Source organism: Lissotriton vulgaris, chromosome 5 (assembly GCF_964263255.1).
Source record: "Lissotriton vulgaris chromosome 5, aLisVul1.2, whole genome shotgun sequence".
Lineage (NCBI taxonomy): Eukaryota > Metazoa > Chordata > Amphibia > Caudata > Salamandridae > Lissotriton > Lissotriton vulgaris.
The window spans coordinates 1,883,743,806-1,883,765,885 of record NC_141693.1 but is presented as its reverse complement, the minus strand read 5'-3'; the positions used below and the strand labels follow the sequence as shown (position 1 = coordinate 1,883,765,885).

The window sequence follows — 22,080 nt, the reverse complement described above, 5'->3', positions numbered from 1 at the left end:
CAAAGGTATTAATGCAGGCGGTAAGTGTACGCAGAGTTCCGTTTGCAAACAGACTATAGGTTTGGCTATGTTATTTTGGGTTGGTAAGCTGTTAACCCAGTGTTCACAGAGTCACTGGGGAAAGTGAGTTAGTCAGCCAGATAGGCGTATATGATGGTTGTGATGGCTTTGTGGAAGTTGCAATAGTTTTGAAGATGGTGTGACTCCAAGAAAGAACCAACGGAGTTCTATCAAGGTTTGGATGATGTCACATTTCTTCAGGTCCTTGAGGAAGCCTGCTGCACTGTGTAGGATAACTTTAAGGGTGGCACTGTCCAGTCAAAGAGGTCATTGGGTAGGACATTTCGACAATCCAGACAAGACGAGTGAGCAGCAGTTCTAAAGTCGCTTTTTGCAGGAGTGGTTTCCCTTTTAGACAGATATGGTATCAGACCCTCTTAGTTTTCGTGGTGAGGTATTTTTTGAAGGTAGAATTGGTGTCCTTGGTGAATCTGAGTAACATGGTTTTAGGTGAAATTTGGGGTTCGAGTCTGTCCAGGTTCTTTTTGTTGAGCCAGAGTTTCACTGGTCGCTTCTTGTTGTCTTTGATGAACAACAGGAAATCTGTTTTGTAAAGTTAAGTTTCAGACATGTGCTGGACTTCCAGGTGTGGATGAGGTGTTAGTTCTGTTTGAGGCACTGGATGTTTGGAAGAGAGGGAGTTTCAAATCTAGTTATTTGTCATCAGCATACTGGTGAATTGTTATGCCTTTATGGGTGAGTTAGTCCCGGGTGGGTGCAATGTACAGGTTGAAGATAACCAAGGATGAGATAAAGCCCTGGCAAACCCTGCAGGTGATGTGAATCTTCGGAGACCTGGAGGAGACCATGAGAATGTTTTGGTGTTGGTTGAATAGATAGGAGCACCATTGGCAGTAGTTGTGGTGCTCTTGGCCGCAGGGGCGCGGTGACTCGGACGCTGCGGCATAAAGAACACACGGGACACGCTATTTGGTTTCCGCGTGGTCCGGACTGCCTTCGCCGGCCACGCCTCCTTTATTATATACTCTCGCACGTTACGACACGCGCTCGCATATGCGCACCTTTTGGTGTGCGGGAGACTAGACCGCTAACTTGCGGTCTCGAACATTACATTCCTTCTATCCTTTATTTAATCAAAACACAAACAAAAATCCCAAAGAAATCATAGTAATTGAAACAGGGCCATCCGGCCGGTTACCAGTCCAATGGGTAAGTAGTTCAGGTTCAACCCACCGCTAAGTCCGCTAACTGGAGGACGGAGCTGGATTCCTCCGCAGACTGTACCCCGCCGTTTCTCCTCTGGCAGGGGCTCTCAGCGGGGTCACCTGTGGAGAAGCTCGGGTGTCTCGGCGAGTGTCCGGAGGTCGGGGGGTGCTGAGTCTGGGGGTCCCGGATGTTGAGGGACTCACCTCAGCATTCTTGCCCTGGACATCTCGATCATCTCCCTCCGGTCCGTCCGGTCCCTCTGGTTGGTTTGAAGTTTCCTCTCCACCCTCCAGGTCCTGTGGACAAACGGTGTTGGGGTGAGCCTTCTTGAAGAAGGACACGTTGCGGGGGACCGTTTCAGGTCCTCGTTGGGCGGTCACCATGGTGCCAGTACGGCGCAGGACCGTCCACGGCCTGGGCTCGAATGGGAGTCGAAATTTGCTTTCCGGATATCTGTCCTTCACATACACTCGGTCCCTTTCCTGGATTTCCGATTCTTTGGCTCTGCGCCAGAAGCTGGCATAGTTGTTGGACCGGGCTCTGTTGGAGAGGGTCCTCTGCAGGTCCACACAGTTCGGAGCCCAGTCGGGGTGACTGGGGATGGTGTCCCTGACCACTCGTCCTATGGCAGAGGGACCTGGCGCTGCTTCTATGGTTCGGTGTGGGGTTAAGCGATATTCTTGCAAGAAACTGTAGATCGCCCTTTCCAGGGGGGCTTCCTCGGCATGGGCTATCCTTATGACCTTGTTCAGTGTGCGCATGAATCTCTCCACCTCCCCGTTGGCTTGAGGCCAGCGGGGGGTTACTTTCCGGTGATGGATTCCTCAGCTTTGGAGGTATTCAGCAAACTCTTGTCCCTGAAAAGGGGGTCCATTGTCAGTTTTGACGATCTCAAAGATGCCATGAGTAGCTATTGTCTTCTCGAACTTTGCAATGACTTCCTTGGCTGTTTGAGTTTCAACGACTTTAACTTCTGGGTGTTTGGTGAAATCGTCAATGATGACGAGTACGTATCTTCCATCTGGTAGGTGCCCGAAATCTGCACTGACACACTCCCACGGTCTCTGCGGGATATCTTCTGTGATGACCGGGGGTGGGCGCTCAGGTTGTCCAGCGGCTTGGCACCATCTGCACGTCCTGACTACCTGCTCCACCATGGTGTCCATTTCCGGGAACCATACCTTGGCTCGGAGTCTACTTTTGGTCTTGACCATGCCCTGGTGTCCTCGGTGAGCTAGCTCCATGGCTTGCTGGGTCAGGCTTGCCGGCATCACTATCCACAGTCCTCTCAGTAGGCATCCCTGTTTGTCAAAAGATAATTCCTCTTTTACCCTCAGAAGTGTCTCTAGTGAGGCTTTGGCTTGCGGTATTCGTTTGCTCAGTGAGGCTTGAATCGGCCGCCAGTCGTTGGATCGTAAGGCACTCGCCACCAGTTGTAACACCTCGTCATTCCGTGTGGCCTCGATGATCATCTCCAGACTCATGGGTAGGGGTCTCGACCTTTCCAGCACGACCCTCACGTACTCCTCGGTCTCCTTGGCGTCTTCCTTCTCCACCTTGGTGGCAGCGCGGGGGTGCCTGGAGAGATAGTCTGCTGGGTTTGTCGCCCCCGGCCTGTATTCTACTTGGTAATCGTACTCTTGTAGTTGGAGGATCCACTTTTCGATCCTTGGAGGTGGTTTTGACACTGATCCCCGGAATAGGGGAATCAGGGGCTTGTGATCCGTCGACACACTGAAAGGGTGTCCGTACACGTAAACGTGGAAGTGTCTGCATGCCCAGTGAATCGCAATTGCCTCCCGCTCTATCTGTGAGTACCTTTGCTCTGTGTCCGTTAGGGAGCGACTGGCGTAAACGATGGGGGCCCACTCGTCACTGCCCTGACGTTGGGTTAGTACGGCCCCCAGGCCATACGGGCTGGCATCAACTGCTATGTTCGTGGGCTTAGCTGGGTCAAAGTACGACAGTGTCTTGTCCGCGGATAGGGCCGCTTTGGTGTCTCGGAATGCCTTCTCTTGCTCCTCGCCCCACTGCCAGGGGGTAGCGGTTTTGGTCCTCTCTCGGAGAGGCCTGGTGAGGTTCGATAGGTCTGGCATGAACCTCCCACAGAAGTTCACCATGCCCAGGAAACTCCTCATCTTGGATATGTTGGAGGGGGCAGGTGCATCTTGTACATCCCTTACTTTGTCTAGGTCCGGGGCTATCCCTTGATCTGAAAAGGTGTAACCGAAGAAACTGATTTTATTTTGTAGGAATTGGCACTTCTCACGGTGCAATGTCAGGCCTGCATCCTTGATTCTCTGCAGCAGGCCTCTCAGTCTTTAGTGATGTTCTTCGATGGAGTTGCCATAGATCAGCAGGTCGTCACTGACGTTTAAGACACCTGGGAGCCCACTGAGAACCTCCCTGATAGTGTTCTGAAAGACCTCGGCGGCACTTGAGATGCCGAAGTTGAGACGTCGGTAGCGTCTGAGGCCTATGTGGGTGGAGAACGTAGTTATATAGCGGGAATCCGGATGGTGGGGCAGTTGATGATAGCCCGAGCGGAGGTCCATCTTTGAGAACCATCGGGCTCCGTTTAATTCTCCTAAAATGTCGTAGATCGTGGGGGTCAGATGCCTCTCTCTCTTGACTGCTGGGTTGGGTAAGCGCATATCCACGCATATGCGGACTTGGCCAGGCTGCTTCGGTTTGCGCGCTACCACGATTGGGGATACCCACGGGGTGGGCCCGCTGACCTTTTCGATGATGCCTTGCCACTCGAGGGCTTCCAGTTCTTCCTCAACTTTCTTCCTAAGGTGGAACGCTATTCTTCTGTGCCTGAGGGCTACTGGTTGGATCGACTGATCGATGTGGAGGGACACCTCCTTCCCTTTCAGGCACCCAATGCCTCGGGATGTATCCTCGAATTCTTCCAATATGGTGTCTAACTCTTCTGTCAGCACGGCCATGGCAAATGATATCAATCTGAGTTCTTCTGCGGCATGCCCACTAATCAGCATGCCACTGCCCTCTTTGGTAACATAGACAGTCGTCTGGACTTTCAGGTCCTGGTGCTGGAGTTCAGTCTGGAAGCATCCTATTAGTGGAATCGGCGTTTTCTGCCCCTATGCGAACACTCAAATCTTCGCCGCCCGCAACGGTGGCTTGGCGCTTAGCTGGTTGTATACATTTGCCGCCATTTTTCGATGGATGCTCCTGTGTCAATTGTGGCCCTCACCTCTTGTTGGTGGATCTTAATGCGACACTTCGGGAGACGCCGCTTCTTCCGCTGTGGTTGGTCGATGGCAAATACGTAATGGACGGGATATTCACTGGTGTTGTCGTCCATGTCTTCGCTGTCTCGATCCTCCACTATGGCATGGGCCGTCTCTTTCTTTGACTTGGTTGACCTGCATACGGCTGCAAAGTGGTTCATCCATCCACATGAACTGCATCTTTTCCCTCGTGCTGGGCAGTCCTGGGCGCGGTGGGGCTGGCCTCCGCAGTATCCGCATTCTCTGCGCTTTTCTTGCGGCTTCTTCCCGACGTACTGGCGCGCTTTCGGTTTGACGACGTTGACTTGTTCCGCCGTGTTAACCTGCTCCGCCTTGATGGGTCGGTGGAGAGCAGCCTCCATGTGCGAGGCTCTGGCCTGCCATAGTTCTTTGGAGCGCCCCAGTTTGAGGATGTCCGCCAAAGGCTTGCAATCTTCTTTTAGGATCGTGACTCTCAGCTTAGAGGAGTAGCACCCCTGAATTATCTGTCCACGTATCTCCTCTTGTTCGTCGCGGAAGCCACACGTGCTGGCTAGTTCTTTCAGCCTGCCGTGGAATGCGTCCAGCGACTCTTCTGCTTCTTGCCTTGCTTGACGGAAAATGAACCTTTCATAGTCTTTGCTGGCCATGGGCTCGAAATGTGCATTGAGAGCATTGAGGGCGTGAGATAAGTCTTTGGGGTGGCCTCCACAATAGTTTTGTAGATCCTGCGGATGTCCTTCCCACCCAAATGCAAAAGTAGAGCTCTGCGGCGTTCCCTGGCTGTGCCTGCTCCCTCAAAATATATCTCCAACCGATCCGTCCAGTCCTTCCACCGAGGCGCCAGGGACGCTGGGGCACCGTCCACAACAAACGGTTCAATCGCAGGTATGGATGCCATGTAGGCACGAAGTGGGGCTCGGCTCTCAGCCCGTGGCCTTCCTCAGCAATGTGTCTTGACGAGCGTGGCCCTGTTCTGGGCAGCGGTGTGCGCAGGGGCGTGGTCGGGCTTAGGTGGCGCTGTGTCGGCCTGCTGGGGCTCTAACCGTGCTAGCACTGACCTTTCCTCCTTCAGCGCGTAGTCCTGCTGCCTTGATCAGGCCCTGGTGCCGGCCGGGCTGTGCACACCTTTTCTCTTCCGGGTCCCCCTCCGGTCAGAACGCCGACCTCTCAGGCCTAGGTGGAGGTGCTGGCACTCCCAGGTGCTCCTGGCCACTTCCGCGGCGCCTTCGCCGTACCGGTGGTCACTCCTCCAGGCACGAGGTGTGGGGGCGGTGTATCTGTGCCTCGCTGCCGGGTCGTCGGCACATGGCGGGACATGCGCTCTCAGCGCAAAACCCTCCGGACTCTGTGAAGGGCGCTGCCACTCGTGCTCGAGGGGCGCGGCGAGTACCGGGGACACAGCATGGGTTCACGACCCCTCGTCGCCAGTGTGGTGCTCTTGGGCCGCAGGCGCACGGTAACTCGGGCGCTGCGGCATAAAGAACACACGGGACATGCTATTTGGATTCCACGTGGTCCGGACTGCTTTCGCCGGCCATGGCTCCATTATTATATACTCTTGCGCGTTACGTCACGCGCTCGCGTATGCGCACCTTTTGGTGTGCGGGAGACTAGACCGCTAACCTGCGGTCTCGAACATTACAGTAGTTTCCAGTGAATTCCATTCAAGACTTAACGGTCTGGATGAGAGCTTGGTGGTTGATGATATTGAAGGCAAAGTGGGGGGTTGTTATTGTTAAATAAAACACTAATGATACTGACAAAGTAGTGGTAATTTATTTTGGCACTAGGTCCAAGTTCATTAATCCTATATATGGACAGTGTCCATAATTGATGATACGTATTATTCACTTTGCTTCACTGTACCATTGGGCACCAAGCATATTTCCACCTCACTGATCACTATTTATTGTAAGTATTATTTAATTATCAGCGATTGTAAGCTTTAAATAATACAAAGAGTTTTGAAAAAGTAAATCATTTTTATTTTATGACCATAGGGATCACTGTTCCCAATACAAACTCCGAATTTTGCTTACTGTCATGCACTTGCTTTACCTAGCCATCATGCTCTGTCAATTATGTATTATGTTGCTGTCATCCATTTACATGCTAATGTTCTATTCGACAAGTATTTTATGAACAACATTTTTGCGCAAGTACTCAAGAATTCAATAAATCCATACAAAACACCAAAGTCACTTGAAGTGTAGATATTTAGTTGACATCTTTTTATTCAAGGAAGAATTCCAGAGCCAAACAGAGAAAATCGTACGTACATTTGAAGACCTGCATCAGTTTCTGGACCAAGAAAAGCAAGATCTCCTCAGCAAGGTGGAGATGGAACACAAGAAGAACGTAGAGGAGATCCGCATGAAAAAGACCGACCTTGAAAAGCAGAATTCCTCCTTCATGGACCAGATCACAGAGATGGAGGAGAAGTGTCAGCAGGAGGATGTGGAGTTTTTGATGGTGAGACGCCTAGACCTAGGCACTCTGTGTTGCATAGAAGGGCAGTATTCTCTCCCCCTCCTCCCCTCCCCCCCCCTCCCCCCCAAGGATCTCATCCTTAAATTGTTCAGCAGCAGGATTCGGAGTTGCAAGAGTGGGGACTAGGAATATATAACCAGAAGAACAGTTATCTGTCTTCTGAGGCCTGATCACAGCTATAGGAGATGTGTCAGTCTAGCAATATGGTGTTAGTGATTAGGGATGAGGACTATTAATAAATAGTACTAGAGAAGCATTGTTGTACCTGGCTAGGGGGAAGGATTGGCTGTTTAATACACCTCTTGTGACTGTATTGGGAGATAAGGAGTGTTAGGTATTGAATTCATTCATAGTCACATGAAGGATACATGAACCACAGTTTTACACATGGCTCCAAATTTTGTAAGATGGTCATAACACAGATCCCCTCCAGATGTTTCCGTCTTCCGGCATCATCAGCCTTTATGATGCACACTCTAAGTTTATGAATTTGCAAGCTGGCCCGTTAAATCCCCTCTGGATTAGGATATTAGCTCTTCGTATGGAAGCGTCTAATCCTCTGGAACTCTCTTCCATACCATAACTGCCCATCTGTTCAGCTTCACTTTTGGAACATGAATCCACTGATTGTTTTCATCTGGTTAAACTACAAGACAAACGTCGGAACCTAAAGAAAAGTGGGTTGAAGTTAGTTAGAGGCAGAAAAAATACTTTACAAAAAATTAATCCAGTACAATACTAAACATGTTATTATATTGGTCTATTGAAAGAACATCCTGCTCTATAATGCACAAAAACCCTTTTTACTCAGTTGCCCTGTGTCTACCTTAGTAGGGCCCCAGTTGTGTCCCTCCTCAAATATCTTTCCTACTTTCTAACTCTCCTTCCCTAAGTTACCGTCTCTGTCTCAACCCCTTTTTCTGACATACGGTCCTATCCAGGTCTCCCTTTCTTTCCCAACGTCCTTCTTTGCACTCGTTCCTCAACTCATTCTCTCTACATCTCCCTTAAGTCTCCTTTCCACTCCACTCCTTTATACCACATTATCTTATTCACTATCCTCATTTCCCCTGTAATCTCTTAACCTCTGTCCTCCATTCGCTACCTGCTTTCTCCTATCTTTGTTTTAACTTCACATAGCTTTTACCCAAAACAAAAATGAAGGGAAAACAAGTGACTGGGTTTATTGATGCTGGAGTTGCCCTTTGAACTCTACAATGTAAATGTAAATGTGCTTCGATTTATATAGCGCGCTTTAACCCAGGGGCCTCAAGGCGCTTGCTTAGGGAACCCGTCCTGGTATTCCCCTGTGAGATACCCCGGCCGGGTATCCACAAGGTGAAAGCCAGGCATCCCGCCGCGAGGGGCCGTAGTGGAGATTAAGCAAGCTATTGCCCAGAGTCGCAGAGTGTGATCTCGTGAGTCGAGTAGGCACCAGAGCGAGAATTGTCGACTCTGTGGAATTTTTGAGCCCGAGACCCGCCGAGGCGGGGAATCGAACCCTGGTCCAGGGCCGATCTCAGCTTCTGGGTCTGCCGCCTCTAACCACTGAGCCACGCTTCTCCACAGGTTATTATTGTAGCCAAAGCTGACATCTTGCTTACCGCACTTATGGTTGTAATTGATAATGATATGAATCAATGGTCTATAAGTCTCACACTGACCATGCTGTTCCCATTAGCTTGAGATTCATGTTTCTCTGAATTATCACATCTAGGATGTCAATCCTGGTCTCCCTTGTAATCAGAAAAACCAAAAGGGGAGTGACACCCAAGGTTGGCTTTTACTTAAGCACCCTGTTCATACCAGGTACTAAGTCTGGATCTCACACTTGCATCCAGTTACAGTTTAGGATAATTTCAGGCTATTTCCAGCATGCAAACCTATATGCAATTATGATGTATAAACATTGATCTCTGTGGTTTTCTCTTCACTGTTTCCCCCATTCTAGGATGTAAAGAGCCTCTTGAAAAGGTACAGTGCACTTCTCATATAACATCTCACAATAAGGTAATTATAACTTGTACCCATCTGCAATCTTAGCACAGACTTGGTTTAATTCACTGGATGTATTGTAATTATGTATGTTTGTTTTTATATATATATATATATATATGCAACTCATATCGTGTGAACCCAGGGTGTTTTGTGTGAAAAACCTACAGTTCACACTATTACAAGTTGTGATATCACAAAATACCTCTGTTCAATTCACAAACGCCATTTTGTGAGTCAAAAAACACTTTTCAACTTGAGGAAGGGGTTTTGCAACCCATTCCAAATTTAAAATAGAAGAGGGCGTGAAAGGGATGTGGCAATCCTTTGTGGCCGCAATAGCGAAGTATTGATTTATTATGGACCCCAGAATTAGAGTGGTAACTGATTAGCAAAGAGGAAGCTGTCCTGGTGGGACAGCTTCCTCCTACTCACTGGTGGTGGAGAATACAGTGCTCCAGGGAACTGATCCTTTTTTCCTTCAAGGTTAACTGTGGTTTAACCCAGCTGCAGCCTGTGCAGGTAAGAGCAGTCGGGCGGTGGGGCAAGGTGGGAGGGTAATTTTGAGAGACGCCACCGAAGTAAAATGAAATAAATAATTAATTTTCCCTCGTGGTCGTCTCTCGAAATCCCGGCCGCACAGGCTGCGGTTGGTTTAACCCAAAGAGTATTTTACTAATAGAAATGCTTGGGAAAAAAATGACAAAGCCAAAGTTGAACACATTATGTTTATCTTCACCCTACATGAAAGGTTAGTGCGCTGCCCTCGTCCTTTCAGACTGACAGTATCTAATAAAACAAACATTGGCTAAGCCAATAGGTTTGGTCTTTGGAAGCATGACATTTCTTGCAAATAGAGATGCAAAACAAATTTGGCAGAAATGTAAAAATTAAGTAGTGTCACTGCAGCTCTGGAACAGGAGCACTGCCACTGAAGTCTACTCATTTTCATGTTGATGTTATCAGGAAAAATGCTGTCACTCCCAATGCAAGACAATCAGTGGATGAATGCATTGATCCATTGCTTACGTGCTGGGTGCTGTGGTGGTCAGAAGTCAAATTTGAATGAGATATGAAGAGTTCAATAGATATAAGGGCTAACTAAACGCTCCCATATGTATGTACCTTTGTAATGATTAATCTGGAGCTAGCCTCTTAAAAATATAAAAGGCATCTTCATACACTTCTACCTATTACTTCTTTTATTTTATCAATCCTGCTGCATTTGAGTTACAATATCTATCATAAACTATGAATGAGTATTTTCTTAAAATGGGTAGAATGGTTAAAAAATGATGTAAAAAAGTTCTCATAGAAGCAGCGGCCAAGTTAGACCAATATCAAAGGACGAGACAGTGGACTTAGGGACTGATTAAAAGCTTGGCGGAGAGGGTACTACATCTTAGTGGCGACGGAGTATCCGCTTCACCAAACTGAAAACCTGCCCACCTGATTTACAAATGGGTGGATCTTAAGTATGTCAGTGACGGAGACAATTCTAATTTATCAACCAGTTTGTGTGCACATTATACCTGTGGAGTGATCTGTCCAGCGAGCAACACCAAAAGCTTACCTGAGTCTTGTGTTCAGAGTAAGAAGATGCACTCCAGGTACTAGCTAGAAGCACGCAAACTCTGCCGGTGAGTTCCCGAAAAAAGGGAGAGGCCAAGCTTTATAAACCACACTTTCCAAGATAGTGATATGTTCATATAATACTATCTGAGATTCTGTGTCCAAGAAGTGGTAGAGCCTTTTTATGTGATCTCAGTTTCTGTTTGAATCCTACATAAAGAAGGCAATTGTGAGAGAAAGATGCATCGCAATGCATTATTTCCCTGATTTTTCATTTCACTCATTGGCCCATACTATGTTTTGTCACTTATGTTTGGTTACATCAGTTGGATCTTCCTCCGGTGTCTACATCTAAATTATTACCTTGCTCTTCCTCCTCTCTAATATCAATGGAGGGTTGGTGCCATTCTGATCTCTTCAGTGTTATCTTCCTCTTCAATCACGAACTACAAAACAGCCAAAGAGTTTTTTTTTATCCTTTCCAGTTTTTTCCTGCCGAATTGGGTCCCTCTTAAGGAGACACTTGGGCATACTTCACTTATAGTATTCTGTGCTGGATGGCACTGTGGCTAATCAGAGGAGCCACCTTTTCATTGGGCAAGCAAGAATGACTGAACAGACCTTCTCTGTACCCAGCCCTTGAGCCACCTGTGACTTTTTAGGTTTGGTAGTGCTATGGATCCTTTTTAGTATCTAGCACAAAAGTTACAAGATTTGAGAAATTGATGCTAAACCAGTCCTTGGCATCATGGCCCACAAACATCCTAATAGTCCATTTAATCACCCATGTTTTTTGGGGGAACCTGCAAAATTAAGAACATTTATTAATTCTCTTACATTGTGTTTTGCTTTTCACCCTGCACCGTTTAGTCAAAACCAAGTTAAAGTAGGTTACATTATTAAATGCCTTACACAAATCAGCATTAGCGTGTGAAACTGCTTTAGTGTCATATTTAGATGCTTATTTGCAGTTTTGTGATTACTTCATATCAGTTTTTAAGAATATGTTGATGCTGAGGAAGCATTCTGTGATATTTAACAGTGTTGAATGGATCTATTGACTTTTGTATGAAAGAAATGCTAATAATTCAAGATCCAGTCTTTCTTTTGCTTCTAAGGAGAACGTTTGGATGTCTTTCTATCCATGCATTTTTATCACAATTTCTTGATCCTTTTATTTTAACCCATCAGATTAAACCTGTGGCCTTTCGGTTGAAGATGTCTTGCAATTGGAAGGTTCATTCAGTCTTTATTTCATCCAAACTGAAGCCGTATATTACATATCCTTCTCATCGGTTTCTAACTTAAATGGCATTATTTTTGATACAAGTCATCCAGAATATGAGGTTCAAGAAATTTCTGAATCTCAGAATTTTAAAAGTCCGCTTGAGTTTCTGATTCATTGAAAGGATTATTTTCCTGGTGAGCATTCTTGGGAAGATGCTACTTCATTCTTGCTCGCTTGTTAGTTTGACATTTCTTTTAATGGCAACCTGATAAACCCAGAACTTTAGGAGGGAAGGCATAGTGTTACATCTGTTCCTAGAGCAATACTAAGAGCTTACCAGAGACGTTATGCTTTCATTGGAAAAAGAAACAATTCATGTGCTTTCTGCCTGAAGCATACAAATAATTCAGGTGACTGAGGAATACCGCATAGAGAACCCCGGCCGCTTGACTGCAGCTTCGTTCCTCCCCCTCTTTTCCATGTATAATGAACTAAGGCGAGGGGCCATTGGGCGATGCCACAGGAAATGAATGAGAGGAATACAGGACTTTTCTAGGCCTCATGTGGGAGAAACAGATGCCATATGTGTGAAAGTCCCATGGCTGACAGAAAAGGAGCCATCTGGTAGTGGCCTCTGGGGGCCCCTGTCTCCACCCAAAGTCTGTCTGTAGTGTTGTCCACCACTCCATTCCAGTTGCCCAGCAACACCAGTTGTCCCTCTGGGAGGTATCCTATCAATGTTGTGATAGTTTTCAGGAAAGAGCTGCCCAAGGGAGGTGGGAGATAAACATTGCCCTGTGTCAGTGTTTCCTCGTAAACACGGCCAGTAACCGCCACGTATCAGCCCCATCTGTTAGCCCATTCCCTCTCCGGCACTAATGGCACATGGTGTTTAATTAAGATAGCCACCCCTCTCGTGAAGCCAGAATGAAAGTCAGGTGTAAACTTGGAACGGGACAGGAAGGGAACTTAATTACCCACTAGGTGAGTCTCTTGGAGAAACAGAATGTCAGCCTGGAGCCATATAGAGGCCCGGAGGACAGATGTTCTCTTGTGACCAGAAGGCCGTTTACGTACCTGGAGACTGTCTGTAGTCGTTTTATAGAGGTCATATCATCGCTGTCACCAAATTGGGGGAAGCAAAATATCTGTGACCCTGTGGGAGTTCATGGTCTTGCAGGATGGAGCCGGGGTCAAAAACAACAAACAACAGTAACAACAGCAATAACTTCCCCTTTTCCCCACCTTACACTTCTCGGTATAAAGCATCTGTCGTGTGATCGCCTGCAAGCAGGCACCAACAGGACACCCATGCAGTAGTCTTCTAGCAATCACCTTTCATAACAGGAGGGCCTCAATGTCTCTGGCCCAACACTGGAGATCCACTCCTGCCCTAGAGGTAGGCGGGCACTTAAGGCCCATCCAAGGCCAGATATGTGCGCCAACTCACTGGTGCACAGCCACACCATCACTTGAGCATGTTTGGACAATAGACCTTTGAGAGAAGTGAAAATCAAATCCTGGAAATTGTCTGTTAGTTGCTCACAGGAGGTTGTCCCCCTGTCATTCGTACATGAGAGAAAGGCAAATCTCCGGTAGCCATCTCAAAATCCCGGCGTATTCCGCTGTACTATTCAACTGGAGAGTCAGTTTTCAAACTTGTATTTCGCCAGGATAAGTGGGAGCAGTTTGTGTTGTACTCTCCTTAGTCTAGTTCCCCGTGGTGAGGTATGTGGACTTGCTTTAGTGGGATTATAAGTCCAGAGCTGTGGTGGGGTGTGTGAACGAGTCATCACAGCACCTCTTCAAGAGATTTGAAAAAGAAAGTCTACGACTGGTAATTAACCTTAAGTTTGGCAGGGAATAGGATCATGTATTAGACATTTAAGTTATGCACCTTCTTCTTAGCTTCAACAAAGGACTTCCTTAGCTGTTGTACTAACTTTGTGTAGTTCGAGAATATCATAATTTTGTTGTATTGGAACAGGAGAGAGATATGCGATTCGACATAGCCGAGGATGACATCCCTCATGGAGTAGTTTAAGAAGCGGGTGATCCGGGGCCTAGCCAGGGCAGTGGCATGTGGACCAAGGCTCTATGGGCTTGTTCAGTAATGAAGCAGGGGGACAGCGAGTCCGTCGGGAGGAAAGAGCGTAACCAGCCATCAAGAGGCTTTCAGGGGAGGCACCCTCGCAGCCCTCTGGAAATCCCATCAGTCAAAGGTTGTTTCTTCTGACCCTACCCGAAGCATCCTCCACTGTTGTTGCTAGTTCTCTTGAGACTGTGGTCAGGCGGGTGATCGTTTTCTTCATGTCTGCCACTCTGTACTCAACCTTGAAGACACGTATCTCTGCCTCGTAGATTTTCTCTACTTCCTGGTGAATATCCTGCCACAGCAACACCCCTATTTTTGCTTTCAAGGTGTCACAGGAGTGGTTAATGGCTTGAAGAATTTTAGCTATATCTGAAGTTGTCACATTGAGTTGGATTGCTCTCTGAATTACCCTGGAATGGCATTTTCTTTATGGTATGATGGCTGGCCTGCATCCCATGTATTTATCCAGTGTTACTTAATTTTGGCCAGGGTGACCTCTTGACAGTGTTCCAGGTGAAAAACTGTCTACCTGACCTGCCTGCCCTCGAGTAAGGAATGCACCCTTGTGAAGCGGCACGAGCACTCACGCCAAATTGGACATGGATTAACACAGTCTGTCCTATTCCTTTGCAAGCCATTGACCACGAGGCATGCAGGCGATTTCCCGGTGTTCCCAGGAGGGTGAGCATTGGTTGAATCCTGTTGGTATCAGACCCCGGCACCCCTTCAGGACCACTAGGGGTTTCACGTCTTGTGACAGGGATCTCAATGTGCCAGGGTATGGCAGCCACTCCTGGGTTCTGCTCTCAGATTAATGCAGGGCTGACCTACACAGGTCGGTTTGGGCCAGAAGCGCAATCACGCCCTATGTCTTGGAGGCTTATCACACATTTTCCTGCCTTGACTTTTTCTTGTTGCACACGGTAGAGTGGCAGTGGTTCACCTTTTCACTAGGGGGCTCTCAGATCATTCCCCGATGGGTATTCATATCACAACAAGATATGCTAGACCGCTGATGCGTTGGAGACTAACTGCATCGTCACTTTGGAATGCAGCATGCAGGACCCACATTAAGGATGATCTATAGATACTTTTCTCAGAACCAAGGGTATGTGGATTAACCTGGAACCCTGTGGAAAATCTTCAAGACAACTTTTTGGGGAGTGAATGAACGACACCAACAGCAGCAACTAGTCACAGACCTAGAGGAAGAGATTCAGGTCCAGAGTTCTTGCTATTTTGCAAACACGGACCAGAACTATATAGGAACTTAGATGGCATCCAATTAACCCTAGGACATCCGCTCTTAGATGAAGCAATAAAATGTGGTTGACCTTACAATTGCGACAATACCTATGAGGTGACAAATCCAGCAGAAGACTTCACAATGTATGCCACAATATATGTATGCTTGGACATAAACTCCTGGGCACAAGTACTTTCTTCTACCACGCCAGTACTGGACCCAGATCCCTCCAGAGCTGATGTCCAACTGCACAAATGGATCAACCATTCTCTAGACACAATCCTGCCACTCAAATCTCTCCCAACTATCAGGAAATCCGCTAAATTTCCTTGGTTCACCCAGGAACTACGAAATCTAAAAAAAAAATGCAAAAGACTAAAGCGCCTATGGAGAAAAAACGGGACTTTGGAAAGTAAAATAGAATATAGAGCCTCCATCAAGCTCTATAAAAACTCTATAAAAACAACACAGGCCATCTTTTTCGAGAAAAAGATAGCCGCAGCGGCCAATTCGGCAAAAGAGACTTACCGTATTGTACGTCTCCTCACCAAAATCCAAGACCCCTTACCCACTCCGGACCCGGAGGGCGCCAGATGCAACCAGATGGCCGAGTTCTTCTCCTCAAAAATCGACAAAATTCTGACCTCGCTCCCGGCCCCCACTTTCACACAAGCTCTCATTAATCCTCCCCCTCTCCCAGAGGCTCCCTGCCTACGAACTTTCCCCCAGATCACCACAGAGATGTTTCTGTCCATCTTACAAACTGTAAAAAGTGGTTCCCCGTCAGATCCAGCTCCCATTAGCAAGCTTAAATTGGTCGCCTCTACGGTAGCTCCCTCTCTCACTAATCTCATTAATGCCTCCTTTAAATTAGGCTCTGTCCCGGCCAACTGGAAGAAAGCCACGGTCAGGGCTCTCCTAAAAAAACCTCACCTAGACCCCAAGGATCCAACCAACTTCAGGCCCATATCGGTTCTCCCTGCCATCAGCAAAGTCGCCGAACGTATGGCCAACCAGCAACTCTCTAAATTCCTGGAAGCCAAACATCTGCTTCGCCAGTCCCAGACAGGGTTCAGACCTGGACAAGGCACAGACACCGCACTGTTAGCCGTGGTCGAAGAAGCTAGAAGCATCATGGACGCAGGAGGATCAGTGGCAGTGATCCTCCTCGACCTGAGTGCTGCCTTCGACACAGTGGACCATGCAATCCTTGTCTACCGCTAAGTCTGATAGGAGTCGCTGACTCCGCCCTAGCTTGGATCAAATCCTTCCTGGAAGAAAGATCCTTCCAAGTGTCGGATAGTTCCGCCACGTCCAAGGCCCAGCCACTCCAGTGTGGGGTTCCCCGCGCTTTTTAATGTTTAGATGTCCCCTCTAGAGGACATTGTTGCGCCCTTTGGCATCAAAACAATAATGTATGCCGACGACACCCAGCTGGTGGTCTCTCTCAACCATCGAGCAATAGCCAACATAACTTGGCTTGCTGCCTAGACAGGGTGTATCAGTGGATGTGTGAATCCCGTTTAAAACTAAACGGAGATAAAACGGAGATAAAACGGAGATACTTCTCCTGGGAAACCCACACAAGATCCCTGCAACCCTCTCTTGGCCACCTTGCCTGGGAACGCCTCCAACCCCCAAGACCGAAGTTAAAAGTCTTGGCATCTGGCTGGACCAGGATCTTAGCTTTAAAACTCAGGCCAGAAAAACCGCAGGCACCTGTTTCGGCCTCATCAAGATGTCCCGAAAGATCCTCCACCTGATCCCCTCCCAATCAAGAAAACTACTGATGCAGGGGCTGGTGAACTCCAGACTAGACTACGCCAACGTCCTGTATCTGGGGGCCCCAGCTTCAGTGGTTCACAGACTGCAGTGCGCTCAGAACGCGGCTGCCAGAATCCTAACTGGAACTAAAGCGAGATGCTCAGCCAAACCAGCTCTCAGAAGCCTCCACTGGCTTCCAGTGAAAGAACGGGTTACTTTCAAGACCCTGTGCATCTCCCACAGAATAATGCATGACAAAGGCCCCCCTATCCTGAGACCTATGATGAAACCGCATCAGTCCAACAAACAATTAAGATCCGACTCTCTCGCTCTTGCCAGCGTTCCAAGGATAAGGAAGGCCAGAACCGGCGGCCGCCTGTTCTCCTATGGTCATCAGCGCTGGGATGCCCTAGGGTAGCTATGCGCTTTATAAATCCCAACTCAACTCAACTCATATCACCATAGCCCGATCTTGTATCTTACTGCAGTAGATGGCTCCCACATCACTGGAAATTGAAACATTGCTGGCAACTTTGTGCGATATTATGCTCCCTTGTATGCAAAACAAGACACATTGCCACAGATCATGATAGATACATTTGTACAAGATTTGCTGCTCCAAACCCTGTCTGTGGCCGAGCGACATACCCTGGAAGCTGACCTCATGGTGGGAGAGTTTCTCAGCAGCACTATGCCACATCAGCACATGAAGGAACCCGGGCCCCAATGGATTCCTGACGGAATTCTCCAAATCCTTCATGCCCTAAATAAGAGAACACTTAAAAAAAAGTGTTGGAGGAGGCAGCCACCATTATGACACTGTCTTTGGATTTCTGCATAGCCAAGATAGTGGCTATCACGAAACGAGTGACGCCCAGAATAATGCTCTTTTTATCTCCCTTCTCAACACTGTAATGAAAACTATTGATGAAGCACTGGCCTACCACCTGCTTGGGGAATTCCCAAATCAGGCCGGTTTTCTATTCTAAAGTTGTACAATGCTTTGGTACTGGCAGAATGATTTGATCGTCCCTCACCTGGCAGACATTGAAAAAGCCTCTAACTTCGTGGGATGGGAGTACTGGTTTGCTTTCTTTCGATGTCTGAACTTCAGGCCTAGATTTACTGCATTAGTCCAACTACTCTGTGAGGACAACATGGCCTGTGTCTGAGTGGTTAGCAAAATTAACGGAGTGGCTTAGCATAGAAGCGCAGGTGTTCGAATGGGATACCAATACCTCAGATAGAGTTGCTTTATACACAGACAATGTACTGATTTTTCTGACTGACCTTGAGTCATACAGCCCATGAACTCTCCATATCCAAAAGATCCTTGGGGAATCATCAGGTCTCTGTCACTGATCCATCCAGCGAACTCCTACCCTCAAGACCTGCAATGGGCTACAGAACTGCAAACTGCTACGGGCAGATTTCGATGTTTTTGAGTGAAAGTTAACCCGACCTCCACAATGACATAGAAAATAAACTTTCAGACATTAATTGAAAGGTTGGCCTCAGCCATTAAAGTCTGTTTGGCACTCCCTATTTCACTCTTCGGTAGATCTACCATATTTAAAATGGTGTTACTCCCCTGGTTCCTCTAACAACTGTAGAATTATCCATACACAATTCAATGCTCCAGGACTTTTTTGCGGAACTAGGGATTCCCAAGCATTAGGCCTACAGAACTGCTTTAAGTCCAACTTCGATGATGGCGTTACAACTTCAGATATAAAATACTATTATAATGCATCCCAGTTGGTGGTCATTAATAATGGTTCCACGACACCCAGTGGGACCCTGTCTTCTCTGATGAAAAATGGGCATTTAATGGTGTTACAATTCAACACCTATTATAAAGAGGATAAGGGCACTTGAAACTCCCACCAGTGACCTATGTGATACTTCAGATGTATAAGTCCTCCCTGAAACATATGGGATGGCTCAACACATTAATGGAACAATACTGGTTGTGGATAGGAGATATACTGAGACATGGGACTGCACTTGAGGGATTTTAAGGGTGGAATGCCATGGTATTTCCACTGTGCGGGACCTGATGGAGGGAACGACACTTAAATCCTACAAGACCCTGTAAAGGAGTTCACCGACACCACAGCCGATTCCATCGCTTCCTGCAACTCAGGCATTTCCTGGTGCCTTACATATCGGACCTTACTAACCTTCCAGAGTTTAGCCCCTTCAAGACAAAATTGCTTATGGGCAAAATGGCTGATCACAAAGTGACCCAACTCTACTGTACACTGATCATACAATAGACCACTTGGAGGCTCTTTGTTCAGCATGGGAGCGGGATGTGCATATTGTCACAGACGAGGAGTGGACTGAGGCCAGGTAGCCTGCGGCACTCCGTGATCACTTCCAGGCTTCACCAAATACAACTGAAGTACATACACCAGGTGTACCTCACGTAAAGCAGGTTGAGCTAAATGGAGGAAATTGAACATTATATTGGTCCCGACATTGCCTTGGACTGATATATTCTGCAATTTTACTTTACAAAACCAAATAAAATATGGGGCTTATTTACCATACCCTTGCAACACTGGTGCGTCACTTTTAATAAGTGAAAATGTACGTCCGACGGCGCAATGGCCTTGTAAATAAGCCCCTATGTTTTTACAAAGACAAAAGGAAGGAGTCATGAGAGAAGGATCCTACACTGGGCTTTTGCTTACTGATTTTTTCGCTGCACTGTTTGCCCCTTTTATTATGAATCTGTTTATTGACATTTTAAGTAATAAGTGCAATTTCACTGCCTTGCAAGGCAGTACAATCAATAACCAAACATATAACCATTCTGTGATCGACTTTTGCACAGGAGCATTAATAACAAACGTCACATTAGCAATTACATTTGCGGCAATATTACCTCCTATATACGTTCTCATCATCTCTATTCATTCTGTGTACTATTGATAGCCAGTTCTTGCAGGTATTGGCGTAATGGTTCCCAAATGTCCCTGGGCCTAGATGTTGTGGGCAGTTCTTCTGCATATAATGCAAGGTTTCCTTACAATACACCATGCCCTTAATCCAGCGCTCAGTTTTTGGGGCCATCGCACTTTCCCAATGTAATGCCACTCGGCGTTTGGCCATCAGCAGCGCAATGCGCACACACCTACCCACCGTCCCTTTTAATTGAGGTACGTAACACAACAAACAAATTGAGGGTGTGCATTGCAATGACATCCCAGTCATTTTCTGTATGTGTTTCAATATTCCTTCCCAGAATAGTAATACCGTTCTAGATTTCCAACGCTAGATGCAAGAAGTCAGCATCAGCTTGGCCACACCGCTTACAGTTGCTTGTTTCCCTGAGGCCACCCTTATGTAGTTTAATGGGGGTATGATAGGTCTGATGAATATATCTAAAGTCTATAATGCGCAAATTACCGTTGGGCGTGAGGGTGCTGGTCAAGTTACAGATATTCTCCCATTCCGTTTCCTGCAGTGATGGTATTAATCTATCATACCAACAGGACAAGCTTTTATCCTGTTTAATGACTTTCTCATCCCGCACTTCCCTGTATAATTTAGTTACTCGTTTACGCCATGAGGGGGCAACCAGCAGCATTTGTAGAGCTCGCAGTGTGGGTGGTTCAACTGGTTACGTGTTGTAGTGGGTTTTGACAGCCTGCCTTAGTCTGTGTATGGTGAAGTTAAACAGTAGTGAAGGGTTATATGGCCGAGATACCCGCCACCCCCTCTCAACACAATCCCCAAAGGAGGGAAACCGGAAACAGTTCTTGAGTTTTTGGAAGTGGGATGGAGTGACCATCCCGGCCGTATTTATTAAAACAAAAATTAAAAACATTAAACGTTTCATGTTATGTACAATTTCATTACCATATTGCGATGTTTGGCTAACCTTAACAGATTCTCTAATACAGAGGTTCTCCTAGCCGAACTAGCATCCTACAAAACATTTCTTGACATATTGAAATTGTACAACCTAACGTTTAAGGGCCAACGGCAAGGTCATAACCGGTGTCAAGATCCCTAACCAGACTTACCCCTCCCACTTGGGCTGGGCGACAGCACGGAGGCGTACCTCAAGTGCAACTATTACCAATTTCCCTTGACTTGACGGGGGCACCTAAAGACTCGACGCCAGTTAAAGGTCGTTCGAATACTCGTGTGAGGTATCTAGAAGGTACCGTAGACCTTATCCCAACCCCACACAACTTACCGCATCTGCCGTCGCAGATGTCACTGGCCCCGGGAAATTCCCCAGGAGGGGGCTGTAACCCCTCCTACAAAGGAAGGGGCCTTGACCGCCTTTCCTTTACTTCCGGCGACCCATCCTTAGAAGGGACCGCCTCCCCATTGAGGGGCCAATGGCCACCTCTCCCGAGCGCTCCCATCCGTGTTGGGTGACGCCCACTCATAGGGATCTACTAATTAGTGCTCACCGATCATGACCTTACCGCCTACCAAATAAATACGACAGTGCTAACTAAAAACTCAGAATACATTGGCCACCATGACCGAAAGGGCATGCATAAAATTCAACACTAAATCTGAATCTCTTTAATGGTAAAACGTACTCAAACAGACCATTCTTTATTAACTCAATATCAACATGATACTCCAACCTGGAAACGAGAACACAAGCAAAATTAATCAACTTTATTAAAACAACTGGCTGTCTTCAGGGGCTGGTGGGTGGGTCAAAATTGGCTCTTCGTTCTGTCCTGAGCTCACGTGCAGCGAGGAGGTGCAGCTTCAGAGCACAAGAACAAGAGGATGTCTTCTGGTCTTGCGTCCCTTTTTATCCGTCTTCAGGGCGGGCGTATACCCGCCCCTGCCTGCCCCGAGGGCGTGGCTGGCTGCGTCAGTGTCTAGGCCAGCCCACTCTAGGGCGGGAACAGGCGCGCCCCGGCTACGCCGCTTCGGGCATACCAGCCGAGACGCGCCTCCCGCCCAAAAATGGCTTCCCGGGGGGATCGAGGCACTCAGCCATACGTTCGGGGGGACCAAGTTGGTCGCCCCTTTCCATATGGCCGAGATACCCGCCACCCCCTCTCAACACAATCCCCAAAGGAGGGAAACCGGAAACAGTTCTTGAGTTTTTGGAAGTGGGATGGAGTGACCATCCCGGCCGTATTTATTAAAACAAAAATTAAAAACATTAAACGTTTCATGTTATGTACAATTTCATTACCATATTGCGATGTTTGGCTAACCTTAACAGATTCTC

At 47.3% G+C, this 22,080-nt stretch overlaps 1 protein-coding gene across 2 annotated transcripts in view; it reads left to right on the top strand.

Annotated features, from left to right (window-relative positions):
• LOC147717620 (E3 ubiquitin-protein ligase TRIM39-like) overlaps positions 1-22,080 on the top strand; it is a 587,574-nt gene that overhangs the window by 164,385 nt on the left and 401,109 nt on the right. For both annotated transcript variants that reach the window (XM_086920536.1, XM_086920535.1), the window contains exons 3-4: positions 6,708-6,938; positions 8,908-8,930. In XM_086920536.1, coding sequence (XP_086776662.1) covers positions 6,708-6,938; positions 8,908-8,930 — 254 coding nt within the window. The remainder of the gene's footprint in view (positions 1-6,707; positions 6,939-8,907; positions 8,931-22,080) is intronic.